The sequence below is a fragment of the Struthio camelus genome, chromosome 15 (assembly GCF_040807025.1).
Source record: "Struthio camelus isolate bStrCam1 chromosome 15, bStrCam1.hap1, whole genome shotgun sequence".
NCBI classification, from domain to species: domain Eukaryota; kingdom Metazoa; phylum Chordata; class Aves; order Struthioniformes; family Struthionidae; genus Struthio; species Struthio camelus.
Genome location: NC_090956.1, coordinates 4,971,096 through 4,989,436, shown reverse-complemented (window position 1 = coordinate 4,989,436; position 18,341 = coordinate 4,971,096). Strand labels below are relative to the sequence as shown.

At 50.4% G+C, this 18,341-nt stretch overlaps 1 protein-coding gene across 9 annotated transcripts in view; it reads right to left on the bottom strand.

Moving 5' to 3' along the window:
* Positions 1–73: 73 nt before the first annotated feature.
* TNRC18 (trinucleotide repeat containing 18) overlaps positions 74–18,341 on the bottom strand; it is a 60,972-nt gene continuing 42,704 nt past the window's right edge. For all 9 annotated transcript variants that reach the window (XM_068908956.1, XM_068908947.1, XM_068908952.1 and 6 more), the window contains 13 exons: positions 12,273–12,506; positions 9,337–9,779; positions 8,329–8,493; positions 7,340–7,481; positions 6,779–6,896; positions 6,432–6,507; positions 5,957–6,065; positions 4,678–4,794; positions 4,236–4,400; positions 2,393–3,687; positions 1,685–1,921; positions 1,141–1,215; positions 74–557 (listed from right to left, as the gene is read on the bottom strand). In XM_068908956.1, coding sequence (XP_068765057.1) covers positions 351–557; positions 1,141–1,215; positions 1,685–1,921; positions 2,393–3,687; positions 4,236–4,400; positions 4,678–4,794; positions 5,957–6,065; positions 6,432–6,507; positions 6,779–6,896; positions 7,340–7,481; positions 8,329–8,493; positions 9,337–9,779; positions 12,273–12,506 — 3,383 coding nt within the window. In that variant the 3' untranslated portion in view covers positions 74–350. The remainder of the gene's footprint in view (positions 558–1,140; positions 1,216–1,684; positions 1,922–2,392; positions 3,688–4,235; positions 4,401–4,677; positions 4,795–5,956; positions 6,066–6,431; positions 6,508–6,778; positions 6,897–7,339; positions 7,482–8,328; positions 8,494–9,336; positions 9,780–12,272; positions 12,507–18,341) is intronic.

Below are 18,341 nucleotides of genomic sequence, written 5' to 3'. Positions count from 1 at the left end.
CTGCTGGGGGGGTCCCGCTGGTGAAATGATCATGAGACCCATGTGCTTTCCAGGATCAAAATGAGGAAGGGAGAAGTTGGTCAAGCGTCACCTTAATTAAAGCCACTTCCAGAAGAGCCTTGGGGTTCAGGCATCACCACCACCCACGGCATCTTCCACAAGTCCTGTAACTGCTTCCCCAAGCCCTTTCTCCAGCCCTCTCCTTCCTCCTCCCTGTCTCTCGTGCTCTCCTGTCTGTAGTGTGACACAGAAGTCATGAGCATTGAAAGAAACAATCATGTCGTCTGAACAGGCACGTCCTCAGGTTTGTCCTATCCTTTCCCAGGGGGTGGCACGTGTCCCCTGGGCGGTCAGCAGATGACAGGGACCCCATCAGTGTTGAAGATCATGCCCGTAGTGGGCTCATAGGTCCCTGCAAGGTAGTAGAGGTCCTCACTGTCTTGATATTTCTTTGTCTTTAGCATCTGCTCATATTGATCCAGACCAACAACAAGACACTTGTGTGAGATGGTCTGGACATCATTTTCATCCACATGCGAGGACTGGTAGAGGGCTCGCTGCATGACAGGAATGGAAAGAGGGAGACAGAGAGAAAAGGAACCGTCAGTAGATCACAGCATTTGAAGCATCATCTTCAATATGCAGGAAAAGCATTCACTGCAGTCACCCGGGGCTTGTACTCAACACTCCAAGCAAAGCTCCCCAGTCGTCCACACTGCCTCCAGTTGGACCCAGTCTGGGGCAGGGACACACGTGGGCCTGCTCCCATGGGCAGCGCGGATGCAGTCAGCCCAGGGTGCTAAATCTGAGCCCTTGCTCAAAGCCAGCTCCCAACTGTGGGAACCCTTTGGCTGCAGAGCACTTGGGACAGGGAAATAAGAAGGCTGGGGTTTTGTCATCCTCCTGTCAAGGATGGAAACGCAAAGGTGGATGTCAGAATGCCAGCCTCCTGGCCCCTAACATCCAGCACTGGCAACTATTCCCACCCTCCAGGAAACAACTAGCCAAAGTCCTGGACACAGCAGACTCAGCTGCTGAGATAAAAAGCTAGAGCCAGAGATGGTCATAGGCTTTTGCCCTGCAGCATTTGTTATGCAGCCCCCCTGCAGCCCTTCCCAGTGCTTCCCCAGCTCCACCAACCTCCATAAAGTCCTTCCTCTGGTTGGATGCCTGCAAAGCTGTGGACAGACTCCTGCCAGATTTCTGATCCCAGCGCTGCGCCCAAGAGAAAAAGCGGGGACAGAAATGAAAAGGTGGTGAATCAGTTGTTTTCCCTTTTTTATCATCTACTACTCCCAGCATGTACGTTCACAGCCTCCATCTCCATCCACTACCAGTGGTGATAAGTACAGGGAGCAGGCTGTAAACCACACTGCACATACATGAGTGAAAGTCAGTGTTTTTGAGTACCAGGTCACTAGTGTTTACCCTCAGTCCGGCTCTTGATAAAACATTTGGATTCACACACAAGTTTGTTTCTAACAGGATAAAACGCCGCCCTTCCCTCGCTCAAAGGGTAAATGCCAGACTTGTCCACACCACAGGCAGCCCTAGCACATGAAACGAGGGGGGCACCCCGTCTTGGGTACCAGTAATGAATGGGGCCATGGGTATTTTCCTTGTCCTTGGAAAAAAATGGGGACAAGCAGCTTTGCAGCCCTCTCAGCAAAGCAGACTAGCCTACCTTGCCTTCATTGAGTTTCTTCCCAGGGTTGGTTTCTTCTGGGTGATAAAACCATTTGACCCGGACCACCATGTTGTTCCCCCACGACTCCCACATGCTCTGGATCCGGCCAATGTAGGGCAGGTTGGGGCGGCCAGCTGAGAGGAACACCGCACAGTCTCCAATGCGGATTATCTCCTTGCCCCGGACAATGGCCTTGTAGAAGAGCTTCCTGGCCTTCCCTTTCATTCCTCGTCTCTGCCAAGAGATGAGTGCACAGGTAAGCTGCCAGGCATCACTCAAGTCTCCCCAGCCACCACCGTCTGCCCAGTTTCGCATCCTGCTTTTTGCTGTCAGCAGGGCTAGCCACGGCCTGGCAATGACCACAACCTCCCCCTCACTGGGAGGTGTTGCTGTGGCCTTGGTACTACCCACCATCTAATGCAGAATTGGGAGACAGGTCCAGGTGTTAGCCTTCAACCAGGACAGCAACAGGACATTCCCATGGGAAAAAGTGGGCAGAAGGACACACCAACACCAACCTCCTTCCAAAGTGGAGATAGCTCCACAGCCAGGGCCAGGATGGGAACGCACCAAGCCAGCAGAGTTTTGCAAGTCCAGGAGAAGGGAAAGGCTCCTTTGGGCAACCCCAGCAGCACGGTAAGGAGGCACCACTAGGCAAACGCCAGTGCCGAAGCCCTACAGAGCAGTGGGAGAGGCCATATTTACCTGGGTGGGTTTCCCAAACCACTTCCACAGCTGGCGTGCAGGGAGGAAAGCGGCGATCTTGGGCCTGTTCTCCACTGAAGGCAGCCGCTGGCGTTTGGCCAGCTCCTTGGTGGTGGGCAGGTGAATGCCCTCACGCTTTTTGGGCCTGCTCTTGTTGCCGCTCTGCTGTGGTGCCGGCTGCTGTGCTGGCTGCTGTGCTGGCTGTTTCTGGCTCTGGGGGTGGGAGGATGCACGGGATTTCCCTGCCTGCTTGGTTTGCTTGGGAGGGAGGGTTTGCTGGATGGAGGAGCTTGGCTGGGCCTCTGCTACCTCATCATCAGAGCTGCAGGAGGAGTCTTCATCTGTGGTGGAGGAGGAAGAGGAGCTGGAGCTTGATGAAGAGGAAGTCGATGAGGCGGAAGAAGAGGAGGAAGAGGAGGATGAAGAGGAGCTGCTGCTAGAAGAGGAAGAGGAGGAGGAGTTGGAGGAAGAGAGAGGGGTGGATGCTCTCGAGCTGGCTGAGCTGCTATCCTGGGCCTCTCCCTGGTTCTTCTCGGCCTCCTCTTCTCCCTCTGACTCCGAGCTGCTGTCGCTGCTGTTGCTCTCAGACTCCTCCACAGCTGCCGGAGCTGCCGTCTTGTCCTCCTGGTCCTTTGAGGCTGTTAGGCTTTCACCCGAGCCATCAAACTTCCCCCCAAAGCTGGCAGGGCAAGGGTCTCCCTCAGCTCCCTTGCCTCGGGAAGACTTCTGCTTGCCCTCAGCACCCATGGCAGGCGAATAGCCCAGCCCCAAGAGACTCTTGCTGTCCCTGCGATTTGCCAGGTTTGAGTCCTCCAGCATCCTCATTGCCTCCTTCATCTTCTTCGTCTTTGGAGACATCACGCCCTCATGGTCCAGCTTGATCAGGATTTCGCTGTCATGCTTCCTCTGAGCCTTGACCATGGTGCCAAACTCCTGCGTCTCTTCTGTGGCCCGCCCCTTTTTGGCCTTGGCTTTTGCTGCCGAAGTATCACCAGAGCCAAAGGCTGCCAGCGTCCCTGAGAGGTCGCTGTAGGGCTCTGTGCTGAGGATGTTGCCAAACACAGCAGGCTGGTAGGCGGGCTGCGGAGGACTGTGCAGCTTAGTGGAGATCTTCATTTTGCTGGCTTTCGACCGCTTTTCCTCTGTGGGGGCAGGAGAGCCTCCAGCTGGCAGGGACTGGGATTTTCGCGACCCCTTCACGCTTGGCTTGCCTAGGCAGGCTGGCTTCTCTGGGACTGAAGAGGCACCCGGTGAAGAATCAACCTGATCTTTCTCTTCCGGCAAGGCAGCCTCTTCTGCAGAGGGGAAAAAGCACATACGCACGATGGTATCTACCCAAATGAGCACTGTTAGCTTAACACAGCCTGACACCAATGCTGACTGGTTTCTGACCAAGTGTGCCTTGTTCCTGACTGTTTAGATCTCCCTAAAAAGGAACACGTCCTCCTCGCTCACTGAACAGGTTTAATAAGGAGCCTAGGCCATCCCGGGACGATGCCAGCGCACACGAGCGGCTGACTGGCAATGCCCAAGGGTGCTGCTTCGACCGCAGAGGAACCAAACTGCAGATCTCCTTCATCTTTGGCCCTGCTGATGGCTGCTGCGATGCTCAGCTTAAAAACGCATGCTCTACAGCTGACTGACAGAAAGAGGCTCTCTGAGCCAGCCTCCTGCGAACTGTAGCTCCTGCAGAAAGGTCTCATGCTTGGGCACTCTGCTGGGACCAAGAAGTGCATCCATTTCCCTCCAGACCTTGATCCAAGCAACTGTCCTAAGACAGGGAGAGTGATGGGGAACTGCAGAAGGACTCTCAGTTTCAGGTCCAGCAGCAGTGACTACTTACCAGCTTTCGCTTTGACGCTCGGCTTTCTCCCACGCCCTTTGCCTTTTGACACGGGCTCCTCTGACCCCAGTGTAGCTCCCTCTTTTCCTTCTCCAGTATCCTTGCTGGATTTACGGCTACGGCGCTTGGTGCTGGGCACCAAGAGGGCTGGGGAGGGCTCAGCACCTGCAACAGGTCAAAGAGATGGTCAAAGGCAATCAAACAACACATACAACAGAGAGGAGACACAGGGAACATACCCCTGCCAATACTACAATAGGGATCAGGCCTTTCTCCTGATGGATTATGTCCCACTCTAGCTTTCCACACCCATAACTGGTGGTGCAACCTTTGTGTATCAAAGTCTGTGAATTAGCCCCAAAATCTCAGAGGCTGGTGGCCCCAAACTCCCTAAGTTTGGTAGTAGGAAGTGTCATGCAAAAAGCTGAGCAGCAGGACTCACACTGGATCTTGTAGTCAGGTGGGAGAAGCCGAATGTGAGACAGTGGGATGCGTCCTGTATCCCCATCATCAAACTCTACTGTGATGAGATCTCCGTCTTCCTCCAGATCCAGGGCTCCTGTGAGTTTGGAAGACAAAAGAAAAGGATTAGGAATAAACAGGACAGCACAAACCATTCATCAGGAAAGTGGGGACACACAAATGACAGATCTGTTTGTTGGAATCAGATCCTAAGCAGATTATGCTGGTAAGCCACAGTGGCCCCTGGGTGTGAAATTTAGCCCACTGGGGCCAGGCTGAAGGGCCTGGAGCAGATAAAATGTGACAAGAGCAGGTCAACGGGCAGAACAGACTCCCTTCTGCTATTGGAACTCCCAGGATTCAAGAAGTAGATGGGATCCATTCCTGCACAAGCTCCAAAGTATCCTGTCCCCACTTTTCCTATACATCTGTGCAGGGAGAGGGCAGAAGGCTCACTCCACAATGAAAAATCCCTGATGATACTACGTTCATCCAACAAGTGCAAAACTTCCCTGTCAAGGGTATTGCTCCAGTGCGTAAGAGCTGCTTCAGTTTGACTTCCCATCTCTTCTCCCTGCTTCCCTCTATACTTGCACAGATTCACTTTACCATTTTTATTGCAGTTTCTTTTTTTTTTTGACCTGCATTCTGTAACTACTCTCAATAATCACAAGCTCCTGTTTTTCATCTTCTCTTCAACAGAAATAAGTTGTGTTTCCTCCCTCTCTCCCTGCATCAGCATCTCTGGTCTATACACTGTAAATCATAATTCCCTCATACACACGTGTAGTGTGACTGAGAGCCCAAAGGCAAGACCAGTCATAGCAGAACTGTCCAGGACTCTTCACTGGTTTTTTAACAGGGCCAGACCAGGAGGCACCAGGAGTTGGTGATGTGTCAGAGGCAGCTATGAGCAGGCAGGTGATTTAGAAACCTCCACCACCTCAGAAAACACGGAACCCTGGGCTGGAGTCAATCCTGACCTTTTGAAATGCGTTGAATTGCCTGATATTTTAAGCTCCTAAACCCCTCAGACTTCTTCCTGCGAGAGCACAGCTCCCGGACCATGGGATGTTACTACATCAGTATCCTCACAGAGTTGAGTATGGCCAGAGGAGAGGAACGGGACAGGCTCCGATCTCTGAGACACTCATAGCAGACCTCACGGCTGCCCCTGACAAGCCTGGTGTCCCTCACCAGGGGTCCACAGGGTTGAGATGTCCTTGTTTCACAGTGCAGGGCAGCCAGGGTGGCCTTACCTCGGACAACTGTCCCTGGGTAGAGGCAGCGGTACTGCTGGCTCCAGTAGGCTGCAATCCTCGTGCCCTCAGGCAGGAATCGCACAGAAGGCGGCTTCACGTCAATGATCTGCTTGGGGCAAGAGGGAGGCAATTACCGATGCTCTCCGCACCAGCACAGACCATCCCACCACACTTGCCGTGTAGCAAAGCAGCTCTGGAGAAGACAAAGGACAGTTTCCCCACTGGGAAACAGCCTTCTATCTCCTCACAGGGCAGCATGAAGGACTGTCCCCACTGGCACACAGGGCTGGTGCTCACCTCCAGTGGGGAACTGAGCCCACAGGGCAGCCACCCACACCAAAGGAAGTTCTGCCCAGATGGGCTACAGAGGCAGAACCGGGACTCCCATGCTGCCCCAGCCAGGGGGACTTCCCAATAGCCTCCTCCACCCTGAAACAGGGCCCAGGCACAGGCACTCCCTGGCCTCACATACCGCTTCCTGCAATAGCTGCTCTAGGCAGTAGATGTGGGGACGGTTTCCCCTCTCACCCTCCACCACCACGCGGTATCTGAAACACAAAGGCTCAGTAAGACACAGCATGCAGAAGAGGTCACCTCGGTCAGCTAACATCTCCCTCTGAGCCCTGCCACCAGTTTAGTTGAGAACATGTAATGAGGGGTAATTGGATTTTCCTCAGCACTGACAAACCAGAGTAAACTCTTCTTTCCTCCCTGCCATACACTGTCCATCTCTTCCCGTAGCCCCAAAGTCAATCCCTGCATCAGCTATGTCCCATTCACCAGCAGAGCCCAGGCAGACACGGAAAGCCTTTAACTTACATGTCAGGCGAATGCACTGTCTTGACGTGACCGGCGTAGAGTAGCTTGTCATCCATGGGGATGAGGACACGCAGGCCATCTTTCAGCTCATCCTTGTCAATTATGCAGGAGCGGGGAGCTGTGAGGTGTTGGAGCAAGATAGAGGTTAGAGAGCATCGTACATGAAAAAGTAGTAGCAAGGGGAGAGGGAAATCTGATGGTCCCAGCATCACTTGCCCTTATGACAGCGCCAGCAAGCCCTTTGCAATAAGGGCTGCCTCTCTTTGGCTAGCTCCTGGAAGAAAAAAAAGGCCTCCTTTTCGGTGATAATAATATACCGGTCAAGGAAAACAGGGCAGCTCAGAAACTGGGCTTCATCTAGACATCAAACACTGTTGGTCATTCTGATGAGGCTTACATTAGGCAAGCCAATTGACTGGAAAGGTGGGTCCTCCAGCCTGAGGACTCATGCTCTGGACAAATAACACAGGAAAGCTGGAGAGCCTTCCTTCGAGCAACTCTGGGAACCTTGTCTAGCTCTTCCACCTGCACAGTTAGTCCGCTGGCCCCTCCTTCCCTCACCTGGTGTGGGTGGCCGCTCGACCAGCATGCTCAGCGGGATGTTCTCATCCTCTGAGAAGCTGCTGTCTTGGTTGGGTTCAAAATCCTCTTCAGCCGCCATGCTCTCCATGAGCTTGCTGACTGCTCCTCCTTTCCCTCGGTTCTGCAGGAGAGCAAGCACCGTGTCCGCGGGACGCCAAGGGGCAATAGTTTGATCCCATCTTACCTTCCTCTAGCAACAAATAACTTGACGATGTTGAGACAAACTCATCTTCATCCCCAGCCACATTAACCACTGCAGAGAGTGAAGTGGGTGTACCCAAAATTGCCTTTTGGCTGCAAAAAGACCTTTGGTTTTCTGGGTTTCTTCCCAAGCGTTACTGACAGCTGAGCAACAGCCCTTTCAAAAATCCTAGCTGCATCTGACTCCTGGACATTACAAGAGATGCTGAGGAGAAGACAGCCATAGCGCTGCTCTGCGTTTGCCACCTTTTTGTCTTTACAAAACAGGTAGCAAACACTGTTCACATTTCTTCTAAAAGTCCTGCAATCTGTTTCTTGCTGTTATGCATGGACAATAACTACTACACTCCGAATCATGCAAAAAAGATGCAGCGATGAGAGAAGAGAGGCCACAATAACGGAGAAGAAAACAGTGGTGACCTGGCATGGACCAGATCACCCAGTGGTGAACAGAGCAACTCCATCACCATCTCCTGAGTCTTTGCCATCCTTGAAGGCTTCCCTCCACCCCTGTGGTGGCCTTAGAGAAAATTCTGTCTGCACATTAACTTGGGGGATGAAGTCAAGCTAACACCAGACGGTGGAGGTAGGTACCCGCTCTTAGCCTTCCTTGGAGTTTAGGCTTCTCAAACCAGCACTTTGTCTCTAAAGCACAGAGCGAGGCCTCTGTGTTTGCATTTTTCCCCCTCCCATTGCAACAGACCAGGAAAAGAGCACGGTTCTACTGGCCGACTCCAGCCAGCCCAGGCCTAGCACCAGCCCCTCACCTCTTTCTTCACCTCCTTGGCTTTCACCTTGGCTTTACTCTTCTTCGAGGAGCCTAGGGCATTTGCCAGGCTGACTCGGACATCAGACGGGGAGCTAGGGATGCCAGGAGGTGACATGGATGAGGAGGAGGAGCAGCAGGGTGCTTCTTTACCCTTCTTCCGTTGCTAAGAGAAAAAAGAGAATATCTCCTATCAGTAAAGAGACAGGATTAGCAAAGATCAGGGTCCAGGGAGAGGTGAAAGGTGGAGCAAAGCAGACTGTATGCAGATAGGAGGACATTCAGCCAGCTATCAGTTCACTGACTGCACCACACCCTACCTCTGCAGCACACCCTCCGCATTCAGGATTCACACGCTCCAGTGAGAGCTCTTCATTACCCCAGAGAGCAACTCCTACCCATCAAACTTTCCCTCAGGGAGCTCCAAGAAGATCCTAGCTGGCCTCATGTCACAACTTGTCTAACTCTCCCCACAACCAGCGCTCCCCATAACTCCATCAGGAGCTGATTTGGAGATAACGGGAGCCGAACTTTCAGCTAAGTCGAAGAAACAGCAACTAGGGAGAGATCACTGCCACTACCGGCCAGGCACAGCCCCCCGGAAGACACCATACGTAAAAGATGAACGGCCTTAACGGCTAGCATACAGGGCCACAGCTCAGCAAGCCGACAAGGCTGCCCTTGGAGAATGGGACAGAGTTTTCACAGAGGTTTTAAGGCAGGATTTCCGCTCTGGGCAATCCAGGCAGGGTGGATTTGGGACACAGAGGGTGGCACGACAACCTGCCCTACTCAAAAACGACAAGCTTTTAATCCCTGAGAGTCAGACCCAAGCCTGAGAGCTCCTCTTGGTGTACATGGGGCTGGTGGAGGGGAACAAGGGACACCCAAACAGCATCGAGGCAACGGCTGAGACGGGCTCAACTCTCCTCTCCCCTGGAGGAGTTAATTGCCCTCAGCTTCCAAGAGCCCCACTGCTCCACACCAACCCTGCCAACACGGTCCTCACCTTGCTTAGCTCCTTCCTCTCCTTCCCCTTGCTGCTCTCCTTTTTGGGGCTCAGGGGTGCCCCCTTCCCACAGCGCCCGGGCTTGGAGACAGGGGTGGAGCTGGCAGGCGCTGCAGGGGTCAGCATGGTTGAGGACATGGTGGCATCATGGAGGAAGATCCGCTCGCTCCGGCGCCGGTTCCACAGGTCGTCATCGCTGGCCTCCAACCCAAACTCAAAGCTCAAGTCCTTGGGGGACTTGAATTTCTTCAGTTTGCGGCCTTTCTCAGCCCCAAGCTTGGCCTTGTCAGCACTCCCAGATCCAGGGTCGAGGCTGCTTGGGGCCTGGCTCGGTGGGATGCTGCTTGACTCCAGCGGTCCTTTCTTCCCCCGCAGCAGCCCTGAGGGTGATTTTTTCCTGATCTTGATCTCACTCTCCGAGTCAGTGTACTCAAACTCCGTCCCTAAACGCAAAGGATTTAACTGTCAGCCAAGGCCCTGGCTGGGTCACGTCCAGCTGGAGGCCTTTGGGCTTTATGGGCTTGGTGTCCCCCTGTTAATCCCTACATCCCTCAGATCTGTGTTTCCACCCCATAAAACATTGATTTCCCCAAAGATGAGGCTCTCCTGCCCCAAACCAGAGCCCATTCATTCAGGCAGTGTGGTTCAGGGCATTCCCTGCCTCCATTTTCCCCCTTCTGCCACACCAAAACCCTGCAGGGAAGCTCATAAGACAAAGATTATCTAACGTCTCCCTCTCTACAAAAGGAGTTGCTGGGCTGAAGCAAAATACAAACCCCGTACGCTGAGCCTTCCTCCTCTCCTGTGTGGGGATCCTCTCCTGCATCATCTTTGTTTCAGGAGAATGATCTCTTTAATGAATTAAGTAAACCCAGACTGCAAGCTTGTTTTTTCCCATTGGCCAACAGACACCAAAGGGCTTTTTATTGGCTCAAGTAATTGCCTTAAAGTCAAGAGAGGTAAATGATCTTTTGTTTGTGGCAAATGGAAAGCCCCTCATGTTGGCCTCCACTCAGCATCATCGCCATGGCAGCACCCAACGGCCTGAAATATTGTGGTAATGCCAAGGTGTTCACCACCCTCAGTGTGTTTCCCCTCCCCACAATCCAATGAAGGAGAGCAAGATCACATGTTTCCAGAGACAGAAGGCAAACTGAGGCACAGAGGCCATAACCAATGCCCACACACCCAGCTAGCATGCAGCAACATGGGCAGGAGGCAAAGCAGTGTGGCTCGAGGTGCATGGGAGCTGTGCTTTCAGACGCACAAACATAGCCAGAAGGAAACTTGCCCAAGGTCATGCAGTAAGTCTGTGTCAGAGCAAGGAAATGAGACCAGATTTTCTAAACGTTTCTTTTCCAGGGCATTGGACCTCAGAAGATGGCAGACCAGCTCTGAGGAGGTGTGGAAACATCATCTGAACCTGGTTCTCCCTCTCCAAAACAGAGCATCATCCAAAGGTCCCTCACGTGCCCTTCTCTAACCTGCAACAGACCTGCTCGCTCTGTACATGCGTGTGACTGCACTTTCAGACTAACCAGGTCTGAAATCAGACCTTGCTTCATGTCGAGGAGGTGACAGAAGGAGTCCAGAGCTACAAGAGCATACAAGCCTAGCTTATTTGTCAAAACAAAGCAACAGCCACAGGCATAGGCTGGCAGAAACTCTTCTCAAGCCCAACACTGAACAGGCCCTGCTGTGATAACCACTGCTTGCAGGAGACCCTTGAGAGAGGCAATACAGGACTGAACAGCATTCATGTGGGTGAATGAAAATGCACAAGGCATAGACATGGAGAGAAAGCATCTTCTCTCAGTCCTTCTCTCTGAAACACACACTCTTTCCTGGGTAAATTCAGTCTGCAGGAACCTGCTCTCATTTTCCAACCAAATCTCTTCCCCTGAGATAGCGCCAGCATGAACAGGAAAAGAGCAGGCCTGTAGAAATCAAAGCATGGCAACGTTCAAGATGAAAAACCCACTGAAAATTACAACACTCATTCTCCTTTCTCGCTCTGCTGCATGAGATAACTTCTAGACGCTTCCAGGTTCAAGGAGAGCAGGTTACAAGACAGAGCCATGATAAATTCTTAACAGAGGCTGTTGGAACAATTTGGCAAAAGCCTAATATAGCAAGGAAACCATGCTAAAACAAGTCCAGCTCCCTAGGCAGACATCATTTTCCATTCTGAAGCATGCTATAAATTCCATTATCATTTAATAAATATTAATAGAGAATTTATAAATGGAGGCCATATAGATCCGTCTGACTTGGAACCGTGTCACCCTGGGGCACTTGTGCAGCAGGGCAGGGGGAGGGAAAGAAGCGAAACTCCAGTTATTTGTAACACAGTGAAACTGAGATGCAGTCTGGCACGGCAAGCACATGAGCCGAGGAAGGAACTCTTGGTTTGAGTATCCCTTGCTGGAGTCTGGGGAAGCCGAAGGGGTGGGCGGATTGAAGGGGATTTTCCTCTGCTTGGGTGTCTCTGCTTCTCTTGGGTGTCTATGATCAGCTGTGTTTAGCATGTGCTTCCGTCTCCAAAACTCAGCAGCACTTCATTGCCTGCAGCACTCTGTCCAAGGGGACCCCATATCCCATCGCTTGCCTTTGCAGTGCGTGCGATGCATGTTAAAGGTTTGCCAGTTAGGAAAAGAGGAAGCTTTGAGGAAGCCACAGGCAACTGCCTCTACGGAAGCCATGGCTGCAGCTGCTAAACATGCCCTAGCCACGGCCGGACTGGTTCTTGCTTTCTGGCTAGCAATTACGTCCTCCGCCATCGGGATCAAGCAGCCAAAAAGGAAAGAACGGGAAGGACAGTGTCAGGGCAACAACCTGTTTTCTTGCAGCACATCTGGGTCCTCCAAGGACCTCCCTCCAAGGTGGAGGACCACCTTGCCCCCCACAATGACGCCAATGCTAACCATACAACTCACCCATCAGGCTCTGCCGCTCCTCCTTCTTCTTTGCCTTCTGCTTGGCCTCCAGCTGGATGATGGAAAGCGGAGGGGGAACGATGGGGCTAGGCATCGCGCTGGCAGCAAACCTGGCTAGCAGGCCCAGGCCACTCTCATCAAGGGCAGGCGATGAAAGCCTGTCGGTGCCGTCGGTCCCATAGTCTTCCACTTCCTCCTCTTCATCCTCCTCTTCCTCCTCCTCTGAGCTAGAATCTAGCACGCAGAAAAGAGGGAGCCCATTACAAATCTCCTGGGGCTGCACGTCAGCCACATTTCCACCCCGAACCGCTTGCTCTCCTGCTGCTCTGGACTCATCCAAAGAGCTCTGAGCCACCCATAAGCCAAGTTACAAGACGTTGGCCATCGACACAAACAAGTCTTTGCAGCCATACAGTTGGTATCACCCTGCCTACCACCACCCTCGAAGCACACAGTGACACAGGGTACGGCAACGAGGACCCATCCAAGGCAAAGGAGGGAAGAGCAGGGTGTTGGCAGAGCTTTGAAAAGGAAGCCAGACACCCTTCCCTGTGGTTTTCAGAAGGAATTAAAAGCTTAACTCCTTTGAAAATCCCAACCTCGGAGCTGTGGGATTCCCCTCCCGCCCACCACCTCTTCCTGCGTAATGAAATCCATTAGTGTAATCAGAATTGGAGATGAGCATGGAAGGGGAATACCAGAGATTGGCCTGTGCCATGGCGGGAGGCAAGGAGGACACAGAGAGGAGAAGGGACAGGAGGCAAAAATGCAAGGAGCAGGGAGAAAAAATAATAATTGAAAGCAATGGATTTGGAATGCATAAAGGGAAAATCGTATCTGCAGATGAAGGGACACAAAGGGAGAGGAATGACATTTCCCAGGGGCAGGCTTTGGCAGGTAGTTGCGGAGCTGGCAACAAGGAGAGCACTTAAACACCCTGCCTCAAAACTCTCAAAGCCTTTTAGCCCCCTCTCTACAGCTCAGGCTAGGAAAACCCAGCTCAGGAAAGGCAGAACAAGCCGCCCACAGCCCAAAGTCTAATTCTGGCAAGGAAATCAGCCTTGCAGCCTGCCTGGGCTGGCGCATGCAGAAAGCAGTGGGCTGGGATTTTCCTTTATGGTGTGCGTAGAGCAGGTAGTTGGGGGGAGATGCTCCAAGAGGGGTGTCTCTCCCTTCCCAAGAGTCTGTCATCAGCTCAGAGGCAATTAATTTTAACAACATCTCATCCAGTTAGTGCTGGTGAGCAAGAATCATTATACAAATGTGTATAGACCACACACATACATATACACACACATATATGAGCACATATACACATATATACACACATATATATTTTTACATATATATATATATATATATTTTTTTTTTTTTTTTAAACTGCAAAAAGTGGGTCTGGAAAATATACTTCAATTTTCTTGAAATTGAAGGCTTAAGTAGGATCATGAAGGATACCAGAAAATTTCCACCGCTAGCAGGAGCACTGCTCTCCCTGCCTGAGCCTACTTGTCAGCTGCCTGCCAGCCGCTATCCTTAAGTCTGAAAGCCGGCCAAATGAGAAATCAGATCCCTTCAAAATGAGCTGGAATGAACATGAAAATCCTTTTCTTTTCACTTGTGCCCTCTGGGATAGATAAAAACGTTCTCGACAGTTGGTTGTCCAAAAAAACACAATAGCACAAGTGTTATTTTTCTGTGACATTAGAAATAACAGGAATATCAAAAAACGGTGTTATCATCCTTGGATTTTACCAACTGAAATAATAGCCAGCTAGTTTTTACTGTTTGTTTGTTTTTACAAGGACAGCTTTTCTCCATAGCATGCATCAGATAATAACAACAAAACACTAATTTTTTTACTGCATAAATATCCCTTCCCCATTTCAGTTACTCGGACTGGTTACTCATGATATAAAAATGCTACTAAACCTATAGTCCTTCAGGAAATACCAAGAAATTCAGCCCTGTTCACTCCTTGCATAAAAATCACGTGCCAAAAAAAAAAAAACACACACCCAAAAATGGGAGCAAGTTAGGATCAGAGTCCTTCTTCCAACGGACAGGAGAGAAAAGGGGGACACAACTGCTACTTCTCTACCACGTTTTAACAAAATTAGAACTTATCCAGATGATCTCCTCCATTCTGAGACACAGAAACCGCCTGCCTGGAAAGTAGCAAAACCACACGAGTTTGGTGCTACCAGGGCACTGCCACAGCCATCAAACCAGAGGGTGGCCCAGCTAAACCGGCTCTTTTTCACTCCAATGCGGGATGTCTCAGTTTTGCCCGTGTTTCTGCAGGCCATGGCACGACAGCAAAGCTGCCCATCACCACCGCAGTTACAGCCGCCCCCTCGTGCAGCGATTTGGCCAACACCCACAGGGTATTGAGGCCTCTGCTGCCACTTTCCTGCCAAGTATCTTTTAAGACTAAGCTCCGGGGAGATTTCGGCAAGCCCCAAACTCCCCCTCGCCCTCCGCCGCCGGAGCGCGGGAGGCTGATGCGACTCCGCGCCGTGCCTTCCCCTCGCACGCGTTCAGCCCCGGCACCGGCACGCACAACGCCCTCCAAGCATCTCCTTCGCTTCCAAAACTCAAACCGCTTTCAGGAGAGACCCTGGGCGAGCATCCCCACGCGGCTCGCTCGGCCTCGGCCGGGCCGGCTGCCAGGGAGGCATGGCCGAGCCCGGGGCGGCGTTTCTCCTCCCGCGTCGCGCCGCTGCTCGTCCCCAGCTGCCACCGCGGATTTTGCACGTGCTAGGGCACAAGCGCATCAAACAGCTACAGCACTTCAAATGCACCAAGGTAAAGCGGATTGGAAAACCGCGATGAAAGCGGCTATTACTCACGCTACGGAAAAAAAATATGACACAATAACGCGCCTGGCAGTTATTCTAACCTCTTTCAAATACACGGTGTCACATTATGGAAAGACGCCCGAAGACTGTCTCTCGTCAGCATTTTTACCAAAACGCTTATAATTTTATCTGCATGAGATTCAAGTGTCAGCCTGAAAAACACATTTTAACACGCTCACAGCCTTCACCCACGGAGAGGGCAGCTCTTGCTACCGCTGCTTCACACGCACGGCGCGTCCCTGCTCCTCGTCCCCGATTTTCCACGGGACAAAATCTACCAAATTAAACGGTAAGAACACACCTGGGGCTCGTCTCAGAACCCACACGCTGCTGAACTAGATCCCCAAATTTAAGTTTAGGGTGGAAAATAAGCTCTTATGCTGATCTATAGCCACTTGCACGGCTTCTTGGAGAGACCCGTGATACCTGTATTTAATTTGAAGCACAGGAGACTTACTCCTACTGCACCCAGGCTATGTATGAGCTTAAAATGAAGCATGCACTGATGCTCCATTTTGAAGCCTCAATTTTGTCCTCCTGAAAAGGTGATTTTTGGCTAACAGTGGAGTGAAAAAACATTGAGAAAAGAATTCTTCTGCAATCCTGGCTATATACATGCTGAGCATAGGTAAAAAGAAAAACATTTAAAGTCAAAAATCTCTTATCTAACTGATATTTTAAAGAGCACGTATATGTGTGTATATACCCACACATGCAATCACACCTGTACACACAACTCTATAGCCAAAAATAAAAATTCATGCTTAAATACTACTGATGCCAGATAAACTGGAGCCAACAAAGATTTTATTAATAAAATATTTACCTGCACTAAATTCAGAACAGAAAAGAATCACAAACACTAAACTTTCTCTTTGTTTTTAACAGCTAAGCTGCCATGGGATTTTCCTGGGAGAGCAGTAAATGAAGATTTGTTAATGATGAACAGAAACTGGTTAAGCAATTTGATTTTTAGAGACTGATGTAACACGATGGGATTGCGGAGGGTGTGGAGAGGAAAGGCCTGGGGAGGGGGGGAGAGGAAAGACACACACTTAAAAGATTCATTTCACATTATAAAAAAAATAGCATGATTTTCTCGTAATGCCAAGCAGGCCTACAGCATACAAAGCAGGCTAAGTACAGGCAGACTTTAGACAGCTCTCGGGTCCTTGACATCCGATTTGTTTGATCTGTCCAAATTCTGGAGGTTTTTTCTGCTCAAATTTCCCAATTTAAGTTTTTACCTTTTTTGTCAAACACACCCAATTCTCATCGTTTGACGATTTTTCCCCTATATGTGCTGTGCTGCTGACTCCAGAAGTACTTTTCGTTACCAAAAAAATTAAAAATTTTACAAGAATCACATAGGATCAGTCATGTAAGGAAACGGTTACTTTTCACTGGTTTTACTCAGGGGTAAACCATTCTCCAAGCCAGGGAAGGTGATGTTAATTTTTTGGGAGAAACCAGGAGGAGGCAACATGGGTCTTCAGTCTTGGAAAATCCATGGTATTAACCATCTCGATGGCTTTCAAAGCTCCCATGTGGTTTTGGCCCCCCCAGAGCAGCTTTCTCTCCGAGCTCACTAGGGTGAAACACCACGAGCTTTGTTCGTTATCAGAATGGCTTGCAAGAAAGCAGCGTGCTCCCGCCTCTTCTACCTCAAAACCAGATGAAAACAGCTCTTCCCACAGCTACTGCTACGCCTGACGTAAAGATCGGCATGGCCACAACCTAGCTAAGTACCCTGATACCAAAACAGTCTGCATCGAGGCCCAGCAACCTCCAAGGACAGTGGTAGCACCTCTGCAGGCAATGCCACAGCTTCCCATCTCGGCTCCACCTGTACCCCTTTCCCTTTGCTGGGATGAGGGGTTCTCCAAAAGAAGGTGTGCAAGCAGCAAAGCATTTCTGGAGTCCTCAAGCAAACACACTCAAGCAAATCCTCCATGTGAGATTCTTCACGGACAGAGGAAAATCAAAAGTGGACAGCAATCATCTTCAAAATTAAAATAACCGAGAGGATGCAAAGAGCTACGTGTCATTATTCATGGAGGTAACAGCGAAACATCTGAGGCTGACAGATGACAAAAAGAAAAGTTATTTTGCCTACCTACATAACAATGGTCAAGGTTCGGGTTCATGGCTAGTGACCCTCGCTGAGAAGTGTCTGCCCTACAATCAGCCAACCACTTTGCTTCTTTAGTGCAGCGTGAGAGCAAATGCAAGAGACCGACACAGACATTCAAAGCATCATGGATAGGGGCAGGGGTGAAAGGGTTGGTCAAGCAGCTGCAAGGAGAAAGCGAGCACTTCTAGAAAAGCTGAGGTTATTAATCGGTTTAGTATCAGGGAAAGTCATTAGAAACCCTATTACCCAAATATCCCTTCAAGTAATGCTTCTGAGAGAGAACAACAAAAAAAAAACCATTGGCAGAAAAAACAAACCTGTAACCAATAATCCCTCCCGGCCTCCCGCTCCATGCCCACCTCCCACCCCAGGAGGTTCTGCATCTTTGGTTCCCCCCCCACTAAATGAGACCCCAGAGGAATTAGCAAAGCATTGCCCCATTTGTTCCAGGTTCCCCGTCCTCCTCCCATCTCCCCTCCCCTCCCAAGACTTTAATCCATAAAATTGGGATTTTTTTTTTTTTAAGCAGATAGGTTACTTGAAAAATTGGCAGAGCCAATTAGGGACAAGTTACCTATCTGCTTATGTGGAGCAAAACCAAAAAACAAACCCCTCAAAACCCTCAAGAACCTGGGAATCTAAAAAGGATTGATATCCTCAAAATTTCCAACAGCAGCCAAAAAAAAAAAAAGGTAAAGAAAATAAAGAAAAGATGCAGAAAGGAGCAGGGAAGGGAAGAGATGTCAAGTCGAATGGAAGTTAACGCAGACTCTTCATGGAAATGTGGAAATCTCACCCTTAGAGGAAATCCACTATCCCCAGAACATTTTGGGTTCTCTAAGGAATAAATTTAATTTCTCTGGAAACGTCTATTTCTCTCTTTTGGGTTTTCTTTTAAGTGCATTGATGGGTCCAGCCCAGAAACACATCAAACCAAATCAGCGCTCTGGATCTTTCTGCTGTGCTTGCTCATTTTGTTTAACTTAAATTATCTTTCTTGGGAGGTTGGGTTTGGAGGGAGGAAAAACCAAAGAGGTGCATGGAAGAGATTAAGTTTAAAAAAAAAAAAATTAAAAA